At 41.9% G+C, this 18,924-nt stretch overlaps 1 protein-coding gene across 9 annotated transcripts in view; it reads right to left on the bottom strand.

The window, feature by feature from the left end:
• The window catches only part of GPATCH8 (G-patch domain containing 8), a 58,735-nt gene that overhangs the window by 8,791 nt on the left and 31,020 nt on the right, over positions 1–18,924 (bottom strand). For 2 of the 9 annotated variants that reach the window (XM_080369375.1, XM_080369377.1), the window contains 5 exons: positions 13,993–14,037; positions 11,792–11,859; positions 11,207–11,293; positions 7,227–7,370; positions 4,920–4,956 (listed from right to left, as the gene is read on the bottom strand). In XM_080369375.1, coding sequence (XP_080225501.1) covers positions 4,920–4,956; positions 7,227–7,370; positions 11,207–11,293; positions 11,792–11,818 — 295 coding nt within the window. In that variant the 5' untranslated portion in view covers positions 11,819–11,859; positions 13,993–14,037. Of the gene's footprint in view, positions 1–4,919; positions 4,957–7,226; positions 7,371–11,206; positions 11,294–11,791; positions 16,959–18,924 lie in introns of all 9 variants that reach the window. The other 7 variants (XM_080369369.1, XM_080369374.1, XM_080369371.1 and 4 more) reach the window with 5 other exon arrangements.

Raw genomic sequence — 18,924 nt, 5'->3', positions numbered from 1 at the left:
TTACTTTAAAGAGGAAGGTGCAATGGTGCACTCAGAACGCCACCTCCACCCCCCTGGCATGGCTTTAAACATCTCCCCGTGAAATACAACGGGCTCAAAGTCAGTTGATAGCGATGCAGCTGCCCACAATGCAATCCTTCATTACAACAGACAGCTTGAATGAAAACAGAATTTAAATGCCCATTTCCTTAAATGCTGACCTTTGCGTGCCTCTGCTCCTACTCAACGCTTACAAATCAGAAGTGACGAAGCAAATGAACTATCCGATGCACTGCCCAACTCCAGAATACGCAACACAACCCCACCTAGCTACACTGATACCTGCACCCTGTAAAATGATAAACCACTAACACCGGGGTTTTGAGACTGCTGAGAATTTCATACTCCCCACATCAGTGAGAAGTTGGTCTGATTTTACAAAGCTGACTTTACAAAGGACTAAGAGATCTCAAGGTTGAGTTTCTTTTTGATGCACAGGGGCCAGAAGGAAGAAGTAGAGGATAGAAAAGCTCCACAACCGCACCATGCCAACTCCTTGGGAATGTAAAACATAGAACATAACGTCGCTCAGCATCTGACTGGTCTAAAATGACGCATCTATCATCAGAAATGATTTCTTGCGTTTGCAAAGAGCCAAGTTCCAAGAAACCTGGCTGGACTGCGTTATCTTGCATAAATGCAATTTGGGGTAGGGGAAGGAGGGACAACAGAAGACCAGACAGCTCATCTGTAAAAACACATCACTACAGGAATAGATACAGAAGGCTATGCTCGCAGGCAGCTGATCAGCTCTGAACTTTTAAAATAGCCAGAACTTTTCGAAATATCCTGTCAGAGTTAACTGCTACCTCACTGTTTCGAGTACGTAATTTAATCCACTCATTTATCCACGCAAATAGCAGTAGACAAGCAGTTAACTACAGCTACGCCTACCCCCCTCCCCCAAAACCTAACTGGGGTGAAGCAATTAAAAGCCTGAAGTACAATTTCACAGTAGTAAAAGGAGTGTATTGAAGCAATGAAATGCTTTCCAGCATACTCCAGGTCTCAGCCTTCCCAGAAACCTATCTGAACTAAATCGATATCTAAACTAGGCTTACACTAAAGAAATTTCCACCTAATCCTGAGGCAAGCATTCATTATTCTAATCCTCCCAAAATCTCTAAATTACTTTTAGGATCACACCATATGTGCGGGTGTTCGCAGAGGACGGCCAGCTGCAGGAGGCACGCAGCACTGCCGTATTCGGGGGGGAAAAAGGGGCAGCTAAGAAATTTGAACAGGAATTTAACGGAGCCACTCCATCATCCTCCGGGAGCTCCTCCCCAACAACTAAGGAAAAGGAGCCCTGGGAACCCACTGGAGCCCTGGGAACCTATCTTCTTGATGCGAAACCAGCCTTTTTTAGTCTTTCCACAGTGCTCAGCAAGATTATAACGTCTCCAATAGGATCAGAACCCCCAACCTGTATTAAAGCAAACACGCAACTTCATACTACTATAGGATTTAAAAATTAGGAGGCGGGTTTTTTTCTTCATAGGCAGTGTGTTTTCTGAGGAGCGGGTTTATCTAAGCAGCAACGCATTTACAAACTGGAGGATGATAGTGACCGCAAAGCCAAGAAATATGATTCAGCTGGTTTATGGCTTCAGCTATAAGAAGAGCTGCAGCAGTAAGCCCAGTGACCAGCAAATAAGAACACAAATCACCAGCACTTAAATAAAGCTGTCCATATTTCTGCAGACTAGAAGCAGTACTTCGCTACCTCAAGCCTTCCCGCAGCTTGGTATTGTGTTTTATTAATAGCTGCCGCCCACCTCAGCTTTGTGACAAAGAATAGTATTTTAAGTTTTTAGTGTTGTTTCTAAGAAAACCACTAAGAAGTCTCTAATAAATTTCAATGGGAGTGCAAATCGAGCTCTTAAAAGAACAGGTTTTCTATAAAGTCTGCAGCTATCTCAGCACTCCAGCACAAAGAGGTTACCGTAATGGATTATCTCCCGATCACTGCACATCTCGGGAGGAGCCAAATTGGCATACAATGCCATTACCTTACAATTCTCTTCAAATCAGCTTAAATAAGCTGCACTCTGGCATCATTTAAAAGCTCCAGAGATAGCCCGTCACCGACACGTCAAAGTAAATAGAAGGGGGACGATCAGGATGCAGAAATTGTCATAGCAGGGGAAAACTCTGTGCACGCTGGGGCAACTGTGCCTGAGATTTTGCTGGTGAGGCTGTATCCCAGTAAGACCCTCCCTCCTACCGAACTGGAGTGCATTGCTTTTCAGGTTCAGGACCAGCGGCAAATGGATTTTCTCCGTTTAAATAGACAAAGCCATGCAATTTCACTGAATTGAGGCTTGCTCGAGAGGCATTCCTTGCCTCAAATCGCAGAGCGGGAGGAGATCACGTTATTCTCAGAATAAACCCCAGCGCTCTGCTACACCCCCTTGCTAGACCTGAGGATCTGAGACTTTCACGACAAACCTTAAATTCAGGAGAGAGGGATAGACTGGATCCGCATAGAGGGAGATTTCTGCATCGGCTTGAGACAGGAGGCAGCTCATGTGAGAGCACAATGGCATCAGAGCCTACTCCTCCCCTGCTATTGTTCTCAAGTCTCTCTGCCAATCCCGATTAAATAAAATAATAATGTACTTTTCATTACATGCCAGCAGATTTCTGGCTTCCTGAACTTTTGACGTCTGCTCGATTCTTTGCCACAAAAGCTTCTGGGAGTGAACTACACCATTGGCTAAACATGAGCTCAAAGGATGGCAACCTTTATAATTTTATATAAATGAGAATACAAGCCCTGCTTATTATTGGTAATCCACATTCTTTGCACACTCGTAAATGAACTGGAAAGAGCAGAGGGTGAAGTGGCACACAACTGCAGTTTTATTTCATCTTAATTTCTCCCCTGGCACCTCATTTTCAATTTAGGCAAATAGACCACGTGTTAATGCAACACAGATATCCCAGTGACACAAGCCTGCCTGCCCCTCGGGAGGCTAGCGTGGCTTGTAATCACGATGCCCAGGCCTTGTACACTGAGGACTTATTTTATTGAACACTCTCCATGTATAAGGGCTCTTCTGTAAATGTGTTTGCCACCAGCAAACAAGCAGCTGAACTGCTAAAAATGGGTTAAGAAAAATACCGTGGTTTGTGATTTTTTTTTTTTTTTTTTTTTTTTTTTTTTTTTTTTTTTTTTTGAGGGTAAAGCACTTCTGGAGGAGAAAAGACTCCCAGGTAACACCAGCTGTCTCGGAGAGTCTCCCTTCAGCCTTCAACATTCATGGTGTGCTTGAAGATACAAGTTTTTGGAAAGCACGAGTCCAGTTCTCCCCAAACCAGAAAGTTCAGGGTTTGGATTCAGAGTGCTCATCAACCACAGCAGTGACTGTGTTGGTAGTTTTATTGTGTTTTAACAGATCCCTCCCCCTTGGCATCAGAAGCAAAGATCCAGATAATTAGGGCATGAAGAGAACCATAGACCTATAGTTTCAGCTCTTAGTTCCACCCTCTTTCCCAAAGAACTTCTTTATGGAAATACAATCCCTTTGTCCTTTTATAAAGAGAATCTATGCAGAATTAATCATCTACACCTCCGAAATGCCACCCGTTTAGAAAAAATATCAAGTGGAAGCTACATAAAAGACTGCATTTCAAACCGGTTAGCGTTCTCATAGTTAACCTGGCAAAAGTTCACACAGGAACATGTTTGGTTTTCACATTAAATTCAGAATGGTTTTATTCTGTTGGGTCAGTGACTCAGTAAACAGCTCAACCCTTCATCAGGCATGCTAGCAGGAAAGAGGTGACCGTATGTGAGATTCTTTAAGTTATTGGATGAAGTAAAGAAACCAAACAGTAAGAGCTGACTGTAAATGCTACACTACTTACACATAATTCCAACCATAACTATTTTTGCAAGCTGCTGTAAGTGATGAGCAATACAGATTAGGTTTATTTCATATACCCAGATAAGGTGACCTACACTCATCTTCATGCAAATCTAACATGAAGTGTTCTCTCAATGTCAAAACTCAAAACTGAATTAAGGGCTCACTCGGATGTAACGCCCCAAGGATACGTTCCCACTAAGTCCAGAGTATTCCAGGACTATGGGAGCTCTCAAGCATCTGGACATCACGTATCTGCCAGAAAACAGCACAAAACCACAAAAACACACTAGGCCCAACTTCACCCAGTTCTCTGCTAGCTGCAGTAGTTTTCTTTTACATTTGCCACCTTTTTGATTTATCTGTTCATTATTATTACTCTGTTGACAGTCAGGACCCTGCAACATCAGAGGCGAGGGTCCTTCTAGTCGCTGGGCTCAGGATCTCACCACTAAAAATCCCTGTCAAAGGTATCAGTAGCTTTCCAGGGTACAAAAGTTATGACATGTATGGTTACAGCCTTTTCCAGTTGCTTACTGAAGTATCTTTTAAGGGAACAGAGTTTATTTTTCCTCTTCCTGTGCCATCTGTATGAACTCAAGTTCTTTTAGTCCTCTGGCTTCCCCCCGAGAGGGCTGAGCATTTGGTGAATAGATAAGAGTTACTCTTCTTTAAAACATCTGTACTTCCCATTTCCAGTATCAACTTAATTAAAAATAAAAATCTAGAGAACAACATTGCATACCTCCAACAAGATGTTTAAAATACAACTTAAACAGGACAATGGTTTGTGACAATAAATTAAAATATTATCTTCCCAGTTAAGGAAATCTAGAAATAACTGCCTTTTGGATAGAAACTTGGTGTTGAATTTGATTCAAACATATCCGAATGCTATATGAAACGAGTATAGTCAGGAAATAATATTAATAAAGCCTCCCCTTTAATTGTTTGGTGTTGACAAGTTGGTGGGTCCAAAATTTATCCGGTAGGGATCAATACACTTACCTATCATCCCTGTTTCGCAATAATCCTGAGTTCCTTCCTGGAATACAAGACAGTGTCTTTATAACTCGGGAGTGGAAGGAGATCTGAGGATGGAACATCTATTTATGGGGACAGCCTAATGCTCACTGAGCCACAGAAGGAATAAGCAAGCACTTCAACATCGTGTGTATGTGTAACTAAAAACACTCAGAAGCAAAAATGATCCTGTGGAAATCTGTTAAGCAAGCTACGAAAAAGGCAAAAAAGCACCGTTGCCTCAAGAACTACCGCTGAGAAGCCAAAACATTGCAGAGAATATATACCAAGCCAGTTTCCTGTAATTACCTAGGATACTGTCATGTCTCATCTTTCCATGAAAGCCTACTTTTAAGAAAACTTCGTTTTTCATCTAAAAATGTATGGTAGTCTTTATGTAACCTTGCCTTCCTGTCCAAAAAGGCAAAACATAATATCAAAAACGTAACCGTGCAACGTATTGTGAAAAGCACAGCATCTGGGGGTTTTTAAGCTACCTTAAAATGTAGAATAGTTCGTTAGAAATGTGCCTATCTTGAGCAGTAACGAACAACTGAAGCCAGATAATGTTACCTAAACAAATTTAACTTCTTTATTTCTAGGTAGTTTCAAGTTCACTTACTGAACACTGACCCAACAGGGTGACACACATTTCAGCACAACATAAAGCTGGGTAAGCAGGTTTTTTTTCCCTAAGCAAAGCATGATTCTTCTTTGTTTACATCCCTGTCTAACTAGAAATTAATGCTGTGTGACATAACGAGAGTGTGAAGGCTCATTTTCTCTAATGCCTGCCTGAAGTTACTGCAATGGATGCATATTATCCGAGAACATCAACTCCTTTCAAAAATATTCAGAAGTACCGGGCAACCCCCGAATTTTTTCTAGCAGTAAGAAGGTTACACCACCCTCTGTGTTCCCAAGACATTTTTCTTTCAGGTCACTCTTGCACTCTTGCTGATGCCATCTTTTATACCAAAGGAGGGGTGGTTGCTTTCCACAGGTTTGTTTCTTCCTCCACAGGCTCTCTAGATCCTAGAAAAACTCTCACCCTTGCCAACCTCATGTCAGTCCCTCTACTAATCACCCAAGGGTATTAAAGAGAAGTTGACATCACCATGCTGCATCACCACACTGTAAGAATGTGACACAAACAGGTCCTTCCACCTCCTGAATAGATGCATGTAATTGCACTCAAGTTTCAACCAGGTTGATGGAAAACTTGGAGATGAAGTACACTGCTATCAGGTATCACGACTGTGCTACCAGCTCGGTCAAAGCAGCCTGTTTTCTCAATACAAAGTAAATGAATGAATTTCTGCTCTTCTATTAAACCACAATTCATCACAGCACTCAAACAGAAATCGCCCTGCCATGAAAATTCCTGTTAAGACTCCCTTAGTGAATTTACTTTGAACTATATCCTATACTTAATACACAGGAAGAAAAAAAAAATAATCCTCTAACTCTGTAATGTCATCTTCTTGTTTTTAAGCTGCTGCTTCACTACTGTTTTACGAGATCTAGTACTCTACAGCACATCCTCCAGAAGTTACCAGCATTTTAATGATTGTATTGCTAGAATTTATGACTAGGAATATCAAAAAACCTCCTTTGAGCGATTTCATCTCTAGAGGAGCACAACACTGCTATCTGCTGTACATTTACATCTCATTTAGCAGCTTCAAATGGCCAAATAGATCAAGCTAACACATGAACTTTTTATTCTTTACTGTGCAGTATAAAGTATCATGTAGATACTACGGTACATGTCTACCTTGGGACCAAAGCCAGATCCACACAAGATTCCGAATCCATCATCTCCTGAGGGTTACAGAATTTGGGAAGTGCTCCTTTTTTACAATTCCTTTGACATAGCCCATTATTTCCTAGTCCGTTTTGAGTAACTTGACAGAACACAAACTGAAGTATTAAAATGTGCACACGTGGCATATCAGTCTCCAAAGTTGTGCTATTTTTAGAAGCTGCCAACTGGGAGCCATCCATACCCATGTGTACTGCTCCCAGTCTAACAGCAGTTAATTCCTGCTCATGGGTCATTCAAAACTGGGCTCCTTGACACCAACCATAGGATGGGCTTTCTTCTTTGTTGTTTTGGGGTTTTTTTTAAACTGTATGGTGGAGATGAGAATCTTTACCAGTGACACAAAACACCTATTCCCGGGTCTATAAGGCAAAGAGATAATCTGGGGAAATTCAGAGTATTAACCACAAACAAGACTGCTGTGATAAATACAAAATTGATGAACTGTGCTATCAACATTGGTTTACCTGCTTGTGAGCATGATCGTAAGAGTTTATGTGGTTGTCAAACTCTTGATGCTTTTGATACTGCTTGTCACAGAGTTCACAGTAGAAGTTTGCTCTGAGGTCTTCCAAAGCCTTGGCAATTGCCTTTTCTTTATCAACATAATCCTGCAAAATAACAAAAAAATGTTTCTGTTAAACTTCCTGTAAAACAAACTGAAAGACAATGAACTAGTCCTTTAAGGAAAAATAGTCCTTCAGAAAACCTTAGCATACACTGATGATAATATTTATTAAGCTGACCAGTCTTTGCAAATTAAAAGGTATGAAGGATAACTTCCCCGTGCTGCCAACCTAACCTTGACTCAGTTTATTAGCATGGAACATAATCTTGTCATTAGCACAAGTATCAGTAAAAGGAGACTGTTTAGAAAAAGAAATCTACCACTGATGGCAGGAAGGCAGTTTTGCAGCTGCAAGAGAAGAAACTGTTGGATTGTCTGAGAGAGAGGTTCAAAGCCTCGAGCTAACACATAAACAAACTGGCAGCTGCCTGCTCACATAAGATACACAATGCACGCATCAAACCAAGGAAGATCACTGCTTTTGGAACAGTCTTAGAACTTTAAATGCTGATACTTCCTCCATTTTGAGTGCTAACAGATGTCTGCTTGATCTCAGTCTGTCCGCAATTCAATAAGGAGGAACACTGATCTGCGGCTGGGAAAGCACAGTTCAGAAACCCTGAGCCTAATTCACTGCAGTGTAATTTTTCAGTCAGTGAAATCTTCCCAGGAGCAATGCTGTCCATTAAGCTGAGCTCAAATACAGTGATTGCATGGGGAGTGGGTACAGGTAGTTGCCATTTAATACAAAAAAAAGAAGAAAAAAAAAAGGGGGGGGGGCATCTTAGAGGCTGCAGACAGTATTTTTCTTCCTTTATATAATTCAACATTTGCACAGGTGCAAAGCCAAACCTCCAAGCAAAGGTGAGGTGGCTAGATTTACAACGGTCAAATCTTCCCCTCATTTGCTATAAACAAAGTAGCAGCTTTTGGATTTGGCAGTGACAAAAAAGCTCTGGGACTTTGGAAATCCCAGTCCCTCAAGTAGCTGTAATGGCTTGAAGTCTGAGTGCCTGGAAGTGAGTGGGCCTGTGCTGTGCTGCTCCACCAGCCCCATCCCCAGGGCACAGCCGACGCAGACCTGGGGGGGCTCTGAGACACACTGATCTCAAGGTAAAGCAGTTTCTTCCTCTAGCCAGGTCTTTTCAACTACAATCCCACCAGCAAAATTAATAAAACATCACCGTTCTTTACAAGAAAGCTGGGGAAGGTTTACCTTAACAAGATGGAAGCACACACTTGCACTGATGCATGCTAAAAGAAAAAAATACAAGCTACAAATGCTGTATTACAAAGTACACTGTACTAACATCAGTATATCTCATACAGCTATTTACTGTATGCATTTCAACTGGAATAAAATTACGTAAGAAAAAATAGCCTAACATTTGAGAAAAAGCACTTAAGAGTTTAAGAGTTTCCATCTTCAATACAAACTTATGGGAAATCTCCTTGCGTTAGCAAGAGAAGCTAGCAAACACTTAAGGATATACTATGAAAGCTTCATTCTTTTTATTTAAGATCTTGTTTAAGGCAATATGGTTTGTCTCCCAGTTACCACATCAAAATTACATTAAAATAATACTGCTGAGCATGTTTTCCATAATGCAAAAGTCGTGTAAAAAATTCTAGTACCTGAGGGAAGGAAAAATATCTGAAAAATTCTAGTGCTGAAAGATTTTGTTCAGTTTAAAGCACAGTTCACCTTCTAAATAATAATAATAATAAAAAAATCTATTTCAAAGTTCCTGATTCCATCTATTACCAGAGGCCCTTGTTAAAAAGGGGGAAAAAAAAATGAAAATCAACAAGATTATCTGAAGCAGGTCCCCAGGAAGAGAAGAAAACAGAGCAGCACGAGATCCACAGAACAATGACATTTAAAGTTCCTCTGAAACCCTGAACAAGCTTCCTGCGCCATGTGTAGGTTTTTTTTCAGAAAGCATCCTGTGGCTAAACAATGAAAACACAGCCATTTGAGTGATCAGAATCTATACAAAAGAAGGGAATTAAAGAACATTTCTCGCTCGCTTTTTGGTTGCAGAGTTATCTGAGATTCCTTTGAGACTCACTGAATGGCTAATCAGGATGCGGCCACAGTTGGCAATTACATAATGGACTCCCGCAGAGCAATGAAAAAAAAATTACCCTTGCAGAGATTTTGCAGAGATTAATACAGAAATGCAAGAGCCTAATGATAAAACATGGTCATAAAAACACACTTGAGTCGGGAGAGACAGCTACCGCTTCACAGAGTTCCTGCTGAATAACGGCAGGAAAACAAAACAGTCTCCGAGAGCAACACTCATTCAATTGCGTTTGGAAAGACAATTGCAAAAACCAAGACCTTTACCATAAATCACACTGCAGACCTGAGATAAAACATCATTACACGCAGCTCCAACAAGAGCTCCTACCAACCACCCTGAAAGGCAGAAATCCTTTGTACTTGACAGCTGCTGGCTGAAGATGCCAGCGTGGCAGCTGGGGGGATGCTGCAGGAAGGGATCCAGGCTTTTGGGCTCACGCTGCCCAAGAACCGCCAAGGCCAAACCTCCCCTGTGCAGCCTGTCAGCAGCATGCCACCCAGCAGGACATGGAAAACAACCAGGAGAAACATCTTCAAGGAGAACGTGCACCTGGATGTATGTGGAGGAACTGTTCAGCGCCGGCTGCATAAACCCATTTAAGAGCACACTTGTACTTTGAAGTGTGCCAGAAGAGATCATTAACTTCCTTCAGATCCAAACTAATAATTAGCTTTAGAAGTAATTACAATGGCTTTTATTTTTAAATGAACAAATATACCAGCAATTCACTTACCACACAAGTCAAGGTCTCAACTTAATAATAATAATAATAATAAAAAAAAGGAAAGGAGGCTAAAAATTTTTGTAGCTGAATAAACTGCCTGCAGTATTAACTGTTGAACTGGTGGAATGGAATTTTAGATTTGCCATGGTTAGGTTTAATTCTAATAGAATTGAAACTACTTTTCCGTTATTCCTCAAAGGATTAAAATGTATGCAAAACTGGCACTTTATTCTAAGGTCTAGGGCTTTTCATCAACCCTGGTACTTCTCAAACCTCAGGACAATTAAACAAGCAGGCTTTCCCAAGACTTGACGTATTTTACAGGCTGATAAACAGAAGAGTGGATTAAAGGACTGGCAAAGACCATGTCTCCACAGAGAACCCAGCTAATCCAGGTATGCTCCAATAAGTCATGCTCAATGCCAACAGGATGGCCCATTTTTATCATTATTTAAAAAATTTAACAGTCTTTGACTTTAAAAAAACCACACAGATTTCATAAACCCTATGGAAATACAGAATATACATATTTTTTATTATTATTATTTTTTAATGCTGTCTGAGAAATTCATCCAAAGAATCGATTTCTCAGAACTGGAGCAATGTCCTACCTCTTTAAAGAAAGCAGGATTTATGCAACAGGATCACGTCACTGAACGAGCAGTAAGCAGTACAACAGAAGATCTACTCCACTTCTAGCTGATAACTGCCCATTTTACACGGACAATGTGGCAGGTTCCCTAAAAAAATGTGGCAGCCCTGGGTCTAGGGAAGGAAATGTTCTGCTTACCCTACGACTGTTCTTCCCAGAACACGAGCAAAGCACAAAGAGAAAGCCCTGCTGCTATCCTGTAGCTGTTAAGCAGCTAAACAAACATCAAGGTTAATTCCAGGAAGTGAATAACCCGTTTGTTAAAATATAAATAATCTCAACAATGACAAAACCACCAAGAATACCTAATTCCTACTGCCATTACTGCAGCCTAATGAGCTCTGTCCTATCAGCACAAACCCTCTTCTGCTCAGCCCACGGGAACTTTGATGTTAATGCCCCTGTTTCAGTACCTTGTATTTCTGCCTCAGCTCCTCGGTGTCTTCTTTCTCCACCTCCAGTACACGCCTCCGCTCAGTGGCATCTTCGGCGTAGTCAAGCTTTTTAAAAAAGAAAAAAAAAAAAAAAAAAAGAAGAAAAAGAAGAGATGCAATTTGTCCCATAAATACTTTGCACTACTGAGACTGACAGAATGTGTAATTTCAAAAATATGAGGTCTGAAACAGAATCTTTGCATCTTGTACTTCACTTTCCCTGTTTTGTAGTCCCACAGTCCAACCCACATGCAAAATGGCTCGTTAATCCTTCTGAGGTGGAGGCTCCTGGCAGGTCCATCCACTGCCGACAGCAGCCTCAGCTTTGGGGAACAGAAACCACAAAGCCCAGGAATTTCAGATGGCATCCAGACCTCAGAACTCAGGTACCCGTGGGTAAACAGAGTATGGATTTTGAGAAGTGTTTTTCTTACTGCACTGATTTAACAGCGAGGTTTTTACCTTTTGATACACAAATTCTCAGTTTTAAATTTCTTCCCTATCAGCTTCCCAAGAGCCATGCAAGGAGCGACGGGGTGCAGGACGGGAGCCAGATGAGCTTACCTCCATTTCCATCCTCCCCATGCCCATGACATCGTACTTGACGACGATAGGGATGGGATCTGTCCTCCCTGTAAGAGGAACACACAGAGAGGCGGTCAGCGCTTGGTCTGCCACCCCAGCTCGCTTTACACATTGGGTTTGGGTGGTTAGAGATCTTGCCTTGGAGTGCAGAGACCAGAAAGCTACAGTGAACCAAACACAAGCCATTCTCACAGCTTACAGCCAAACCCGCTTCTCAGCTCCAAACCGGTTCCAGGTAAATGCACCTTGAATACTGATAAATGGTATTTTCCAAATATTAACTGGTCACGTAAAATATTCTCGTGGTTAATGTTCAACCGTGACAAGTCCTAGGGCAAGGCTGTTGCCAGGACTTGAGAAATTAACCTTTCCCTCAATGCTTCCACACCAGGTAATGCCTACTCCTCATCTTCTGATACAAGTGAAAAAGCTGTTAGATACATTTTACTGCCCTACCACATTAATAATTGATCAGGACTTTCCTGTAAAAGCCGTGGAAGCCTCCCTCCCGCCAACTTTTGTCCCTTCCCAAGAGTAAGGAAAGCTGACTGAGAAGCGTGGCACAGAAGCCAAACTTCTTTCATCCAAAACGACCGCCTGGTCCAGGCCAGGTGGTCAAGCACCTGCTTCCCCAGCTCCTGCAGAGATGTTCTAGCACTCGCTGTGTCATCTGTAAGCTGTGAAAAGGACTAGTTGCGAAGAAAATTGACTTTGAACTAATCAAACTATGCTGGAGATTTTTTTTTTTTTTTTAAACATATCTTTAATCCACTCATAACCAGCCAAACAAAGCAAAATGGGGCAGACAAGCACTTTACTACCACAGCTTTTTTTTTATTATTATTATTATTTTTTATTTTTACATCACAACTCGCGCTGTTCGTTGTGATGTAAGCCCACTGAAAAAGTACTTACCTTATCCGGTGCATACCTTGAGTAAAAAAACAGAATGTTTACTTCCCTTATTATTGCTCTTGTTTTGGTGTAAACAACTGTTTTGTTATACACACATACACATATATTATACCTTTGGGCTAAAAGATCTACAGGTTTTAATCATGCCAAAAATATTCCATTGCCATCCACATGCGTAAAACGTTAAAAGTCTTTAAAACTGCCTCAGAAAAACCTGTATAGGCATCAGCTTCTCTCTTCTCCGATATCAGCTTTCTCTGACCCTCAAAAGCAACAGCCCACAGATCTCAGACTGCACCCAGTCCTCAAAAGGAACCTACTCTGGTCAGACTGGTGTCTTTTTAACTCTTAAAGTACAGAGGCATGTGTTTTTTTTCAGAAACAAGTCCATTTAATGAATCGCTTCATGGTTTTGTTTATATGCCCATAAATTTGACAGGCATATATCCACCAAGTCCAAAAACAGTTATCACACTGATCCAAAATGGTATTTTGAATTGAGGGTTTTTTTGGGTATCTTAAGTGTTCTCCATTTGAAAATGTTTCTCTTACGCCCAATGGTATAATAAAGTAAGCAGTGACTGCAATTTTTAGCAAAAGGACCAAATTAAAGACAGGTTATAAAAATGACTTCCTAAGTGCAATATCACTTTCATAACGTCTCAGCCAGGGATTTACTGGTAAGTGGTGAACCCAAATGGAATGGCTGGCAGCGAGTGCCAACAATTTGGTTTGGTTTTTGGGTGTTTTTTTCCCAAGCTTTTTTTTTTTTGTTTTGGTTTAGGTTTTGGCTTTGGGGTTTTTTTTTTGGTTTTTTTTGTTTGTTTGTTTGTTTCTCCAGCAATGGAGAACTTTGGATGCAGCCTCATTGCCCTGGTAAACCCCTGTGTATAAACAATGCATCAGTACTTTTGCCTTCTAAGGCAGTCAAAGTTTGTTTGTTTTTTTGTTTTTTTTTTTCAAAATCTATTTGGAAATTGCAGTAGCAAGTGCTAGTGCCCATCGTGTTGGGGAAAAAATCAAGTTTGGACAGTATTAGAAATTTATGTTTAAACTGATTTTGGCAGTTCTAACACAAACAGAAACATCCCTTCTTAGCAATAACCTTTAATGAACAAGGATCAGACAAGTGTGCATAAAGAAAGGAAAGGAAAGGAAAATGAAAGACCAAGCAGAAGGATGATGGCTACAACAGAGAAAGTAAGCCTAACATATTGGTGCACTGATGACAAAAGGAGTAATTCAGTCTGAAAATAAAAAATTACCACTGCTAAGTTTACCATCACCACAACAAGTCCAGGATCATAACGCTGTAAAAAAGAAACACCATTTGTTAGGCAGAAACCATTAGGGGCAGAAAATAGGCCGTTTGTAGTAGGCAGGTAGGATGGGTTTTAAAAGAACTAAAACTAAAAATAATAATAATACGAGGCTTCTTCCTCACCCCTCCACCCCACGACCATGCTTCGCCCTGTGGAATCAGGGAGCGGGTAGGTTTTGAGCAGTTATTTGTTTTCAGAGCTGCAGGTTGAGCTCCTGGTGGACAGCCCAATTTAAAAGAGGCACCGAGGCACATTTCAGCAGGCAGTTTAAAAAGGAAGCAGATCAGGATATTAAGGCAGTTACGAATATTTTGGGTCAAGAGGAGCTCTGCTTTCAGGTAAGAGGAGAATACCAAACGTGAAAAGCAACGCCTTTGTTTTAATCCATCATTTCATTACGAATTAAATACCACGGCAGCCGGCCAGCATGACATCCAGCCCACAAGTGCTAAGCCTGAGCACCCTGAGCACGTAACGCAGCTACGGGCAGCGGTGCTCAGCCCCAGCACCGAAACCGCGGCTCCATCCTGGTCAGCAGGACACGCTGCCGGGCGGTGGGTCACCAGGGCCGGGGGACCCTCGCTCGGTGTCCTCCCAAAGCCACTAGGGCTCGGGGAAAGGAACGGGCTGCTGCCAAAGGGCCACCCCTCACCCCGCTGACTGCCAAGCAGGCTGGGTGGAAGATGGAGAACAGCCAAAGGGGAAAAAGGGACTTTGAAAGTTAAGCTCTTTAAGTTCTCCTTTTAAAGAATTTCCTCGAGAAAATGGATTCTAGAGCTGCTGTGCGTGACAACAGGATCTTTACCAGCATGTAAATGCGGTTCTGTGTAGGGCTCCCAGGTTTAGGGTTCCTGCTGACCCTTTTCGGGTACACCACCGTACTTTGAAGGGCAAAACTGAGCTTTAAAGAAAGGGCGAGAATTCCCACACTTCATGCCACTACGCAGGGTTGCAAGCGGTGCCACATCGACAACTAACCCCCTAGACGGTAAATCATGCAGAACATACAAAGCTGCATCCATGCCCTGTGCCCCTACACCCCAGAAAATTAATTTTCTTCCTGAACCAGATGACAAACTTTTTCCTTTACAGAGTGGTCACATTACACAGGCTACAAACCCCACACCAGAGAGGGTTGTTGTACAGAACATTTCCACAGAAGGGGAAAGCCTCTGCAGAAAGGACAAAACATAAACGTCCAGCAGGATGGGAAAACCAACCAGCTTACGCAAGAGTTGCGCCTTAGAAAATCCAATGTCTTAAAGTAAATTAAGTTTGCAATTATTTCCTTAATTCAGAAACGAAATGAGATTTCAACAAAACTGACCAGATATACTGGGTTCGCCTTCCTCTTCCCAAAGAAATGGGGAAAGCTTTCTCCCAGCTTGTGGAAAACTGCTCACCCCCAAATATGCCCCTACAGCCGCCCCTTTTCCTAGGGGTGTGCAGCTGCAGGCAGCACCTTGCCAGGCACACTTCTCTAAATTCCCTCCTTTTTAATTGCACAAAGTTATGGGAAACGAGCAAATATTTTGCCAGCAGTGCTGTAAATTAACAAATCTTGAGAAAAAAGTTAATCCTAATGCTTCAGGGCCTTAATATCAGACACCAAGTCATGCTGGACACGGAGGATTATCATTTCACAGTTGGCAGCTGCAGGGTGCGTGCTCCATCTCTGGACACTGGGTAGATGCTCCTCTGCTCTTCGAAACAGGACGCTGCACCAGATGGACCTGCCATCTGAGCCCGTCTAGAATTGCTGGCGTTGTCAACACTACCGCACATTTTATCCTTTTTTTTTTTTTTTTAACAGTCAAAACAGAAAACAGTTTTCGTCAACGATTTGCAGATTCAGAAGAACTCCTCCCTCCAGCAATACCATGCACTGCAACAAAGAGAAGACGTTTCTGGAGGTCTGTTTAATGACAGAGAAAGAACAGGATGCTCCCATTGGGGGGGGAAGAAAAAAAAAAAAAGATGTAGCCTCAAAATTACGTGTTAACTTAATTCAATCAAATTATTTCAGTGAATCGTTTATGCATAGCATATAAGCACCAGAGAGAGGGGTATCAGAACAGCCTTATCCTACTCACTATGCTGACATCTTCACAAGCTTTGTGGGATATAATCCTAGAGGACTGATTGATATCACACTCTTCATTGGAGGAGAATTTCATGAACTAAGCGTCTCGGGAGGATACAAACAACCGAATGTGATCTTGTTGAGCACGGAGGATATTTACTCACTATTTTTATACTACAACAGAAAACAAAACCACGGTAAGAGACAACCTTCTAGGAGGTTCTAATTGCTCTTGGAAATGGACTACCACAGTGATTAGAAACACGGCTGTGCGAAGGCAGCACTGGGGAGATTCACAATCACATCACTGGATTTGCTCTGGTGGGTAAGTGTCAGTTTGTTCAGTCACCTGCGGCACAAACCCCACTGTAAAGGGCCGTAAAAGGTCAATAGGTGCCTGGAGTCAGCGAGCGACGCTCACAGCGATGCATCCCCAGGGACAGGGCACGATCACCATCCAGCTGCGCTGCCTCCGTGAAGCTGCGAGACAGGGAGGTGCCGCTGTGGTCATGGATGAGTTTTATTTTCAAAGTTTAGGATTTTGCAAGCTCTCAAGATTTTCATAGGTCTATTGTGCATTTTGATAGCGCAACAGCTGTCCTGCTGAAAATTCAGACTCCTCATTCAGTACATCAAAAGGGGAGAGATGAGGAAATCCACTGATTTTTACTGGTGAACAGTCCCTGGCGGTGCTCCTTGCTGGCTAATAATGACATGACGTTATCAAGCTCATTCTGACTGCTGCAAGAAGCAAACAAGGGCAACCTTTTATCCTGGTTTCTTTTGGGAATTAGATTCGTGAGCTCATCCTCTTTATGTCCGATTTCTGGAAGGGGTCACAAACAATCAGATTCAAAGAAAGTCTGACACATCTATCATCCCCAGCAACAAGCACCAAGTCCCCGTGAGGAGAAACTGTTTTCCAAGTACACAAAAACTGCACCGTGAACTTAATCCTTACTAAGCAGGAGAGAAACGACAAGCAGAAGACAAGTTGCAAACACCCCAATCACAAGGAAAACTTCAAACAGAAGCTCAAAACTTCTTAGACACACAAGCCAAAGGCAACACTTGCAGAAAACCAAGCACAGCTCCCTCAGCTTCTGCAAGAAGAGTCTGGGTCAAAAACCATCCTTAACTCAAATTATCATCATTGTCATTAAAGAACAATATGGGATGTTAGAGCAAGAACATAAATCTTGGCTGATCTAGAAGAGAAATCAGAGATAAGAGTCCCTGCCTTCATCTCGGTAAGTGGAGAGGGCTGAAGAGTCCCATCTGATTGAAGGCTACGCTGCAAGAGTGGGGGCAGGTCGTGCCTGGCCATGACTGCTCACCTCCCATGCACTCATCTTTCACAGTTTTATTAAACTGCTTTAACATTATACACACACAAAGGGCAATAAAGCCTGATACTAAGCCAAGATAAGGCCACCTCTATCACAATAAGCATACGTCACCAAAAGAATAAAGATTTCACCGACTACGCACACTCAAGTAATCCATAAACTTATCACCCACAATCGATGGAAGGATCTTGCACATTCAAAAGCAACCAAGGGGGGAACCACTTCCCCCAGCACAGACCAAGGCATTAAGTAAACCTTCCTTCAGGTCTGCAGTTTTGTGGATTTTGACATGGTAATGAAGATTGGTGTGATGATAACAGGCTTTCAAAGCCACATTACCCAGGTTTTCCAAAGCTAACTTCACATGAAAATGTTAGTCTTAAAGCTACTGCAATGATTTATGCTGCAGGCACCAGCATGGAAACGTTAGTCTATGCCAGAATTCAGGTTCCCGTGAGGACATGTTAAGATACAAGAAGATAAGATTGTGTTCACATCTCTTTCTTGGTAAGACTGCCAAATCATTCCATAAGTAACGAATAAAGACGCTGTTCAACATTTTTAACTTCCCCTTCCAAATTTTCTTGTATTTATTACAAATCTTCAAAACCCAGAAAGAAATACAACATTCCTCGTGGTGTTTTTCTCAGATGCTTATTGTTCCATGTTCTCAAGGCCTGACAAACATCTGCTCTGTCTGACTTCATGAGATCAGAGGATTCAACAAATGGAAAAATATATTAATGTTAGCTGTAAGCCATCTGGCAAACTAGTGAGAGCACCAGAATTCAAGACCTCTGGAATTCAAACCCTGAGCCTATTTCTCCAAGCCGCAGCTGCCAAGCGATTCGTAAGCCATCACAGTTGCTCAAGCGGTCGCTCCCCACACATCTGATGAAACCAGCATCTAGAAAACATAGTGTGCATCACCCCCCACCACCTGACGCTGTCTTGGAATAGTGACTCTTGCTGAGCTTGATCTCACAGATGAGAATTATCACAGAGGAAATATCCGTTCTCTGGCAGCCTGCCTTAGCTACAGGATCACCTCACCTGCAGGCTCCCCTACTCTCTGCACATCTTCTACAGCATTGCTTTCAGACGGTTTTGTTCTCTCACTCTACTCATCCTTTGCATAAAGAGGGAAAACAAGAGCTTGTCTGAACAGATTTAGTGAAGAACATGCCAAATAACTGCATTGTAGTATAACTGAAGGGAGGAGAGTGATGACTATATTTATCATCACAGAATTTGCAAGTCAGAACAGAAATCCACTTGTGCTTTTTTTTTTTTTAACCTTTAAAACCATGCAACAAAAATACAGTTAGATGGGAACTGAATTCTAGCATTTCCTACCAAATTTGATATACCTGACTTTGCTACCTTGTTAGATAATTTATATGCTCATGAAAGGAGAAAGTAAACCCAAAGTTGTGTTACCCA

The sequence above is a fragment of the Falco punctatus genome (assembly GCF_963210335.1).
Source record: "Falco punctatus genome assembly, chromosome: 19".
NCBI classification, from domain to species: domain Eukaryota; kingdom Metazoa; phylum Chordata; class Aves; order Falconiformes; family Falconidae; genus Falco; species Falco punctatus.
This window is presented reverse-complemented; position numbering and strand designations above follow the sequence as displayed.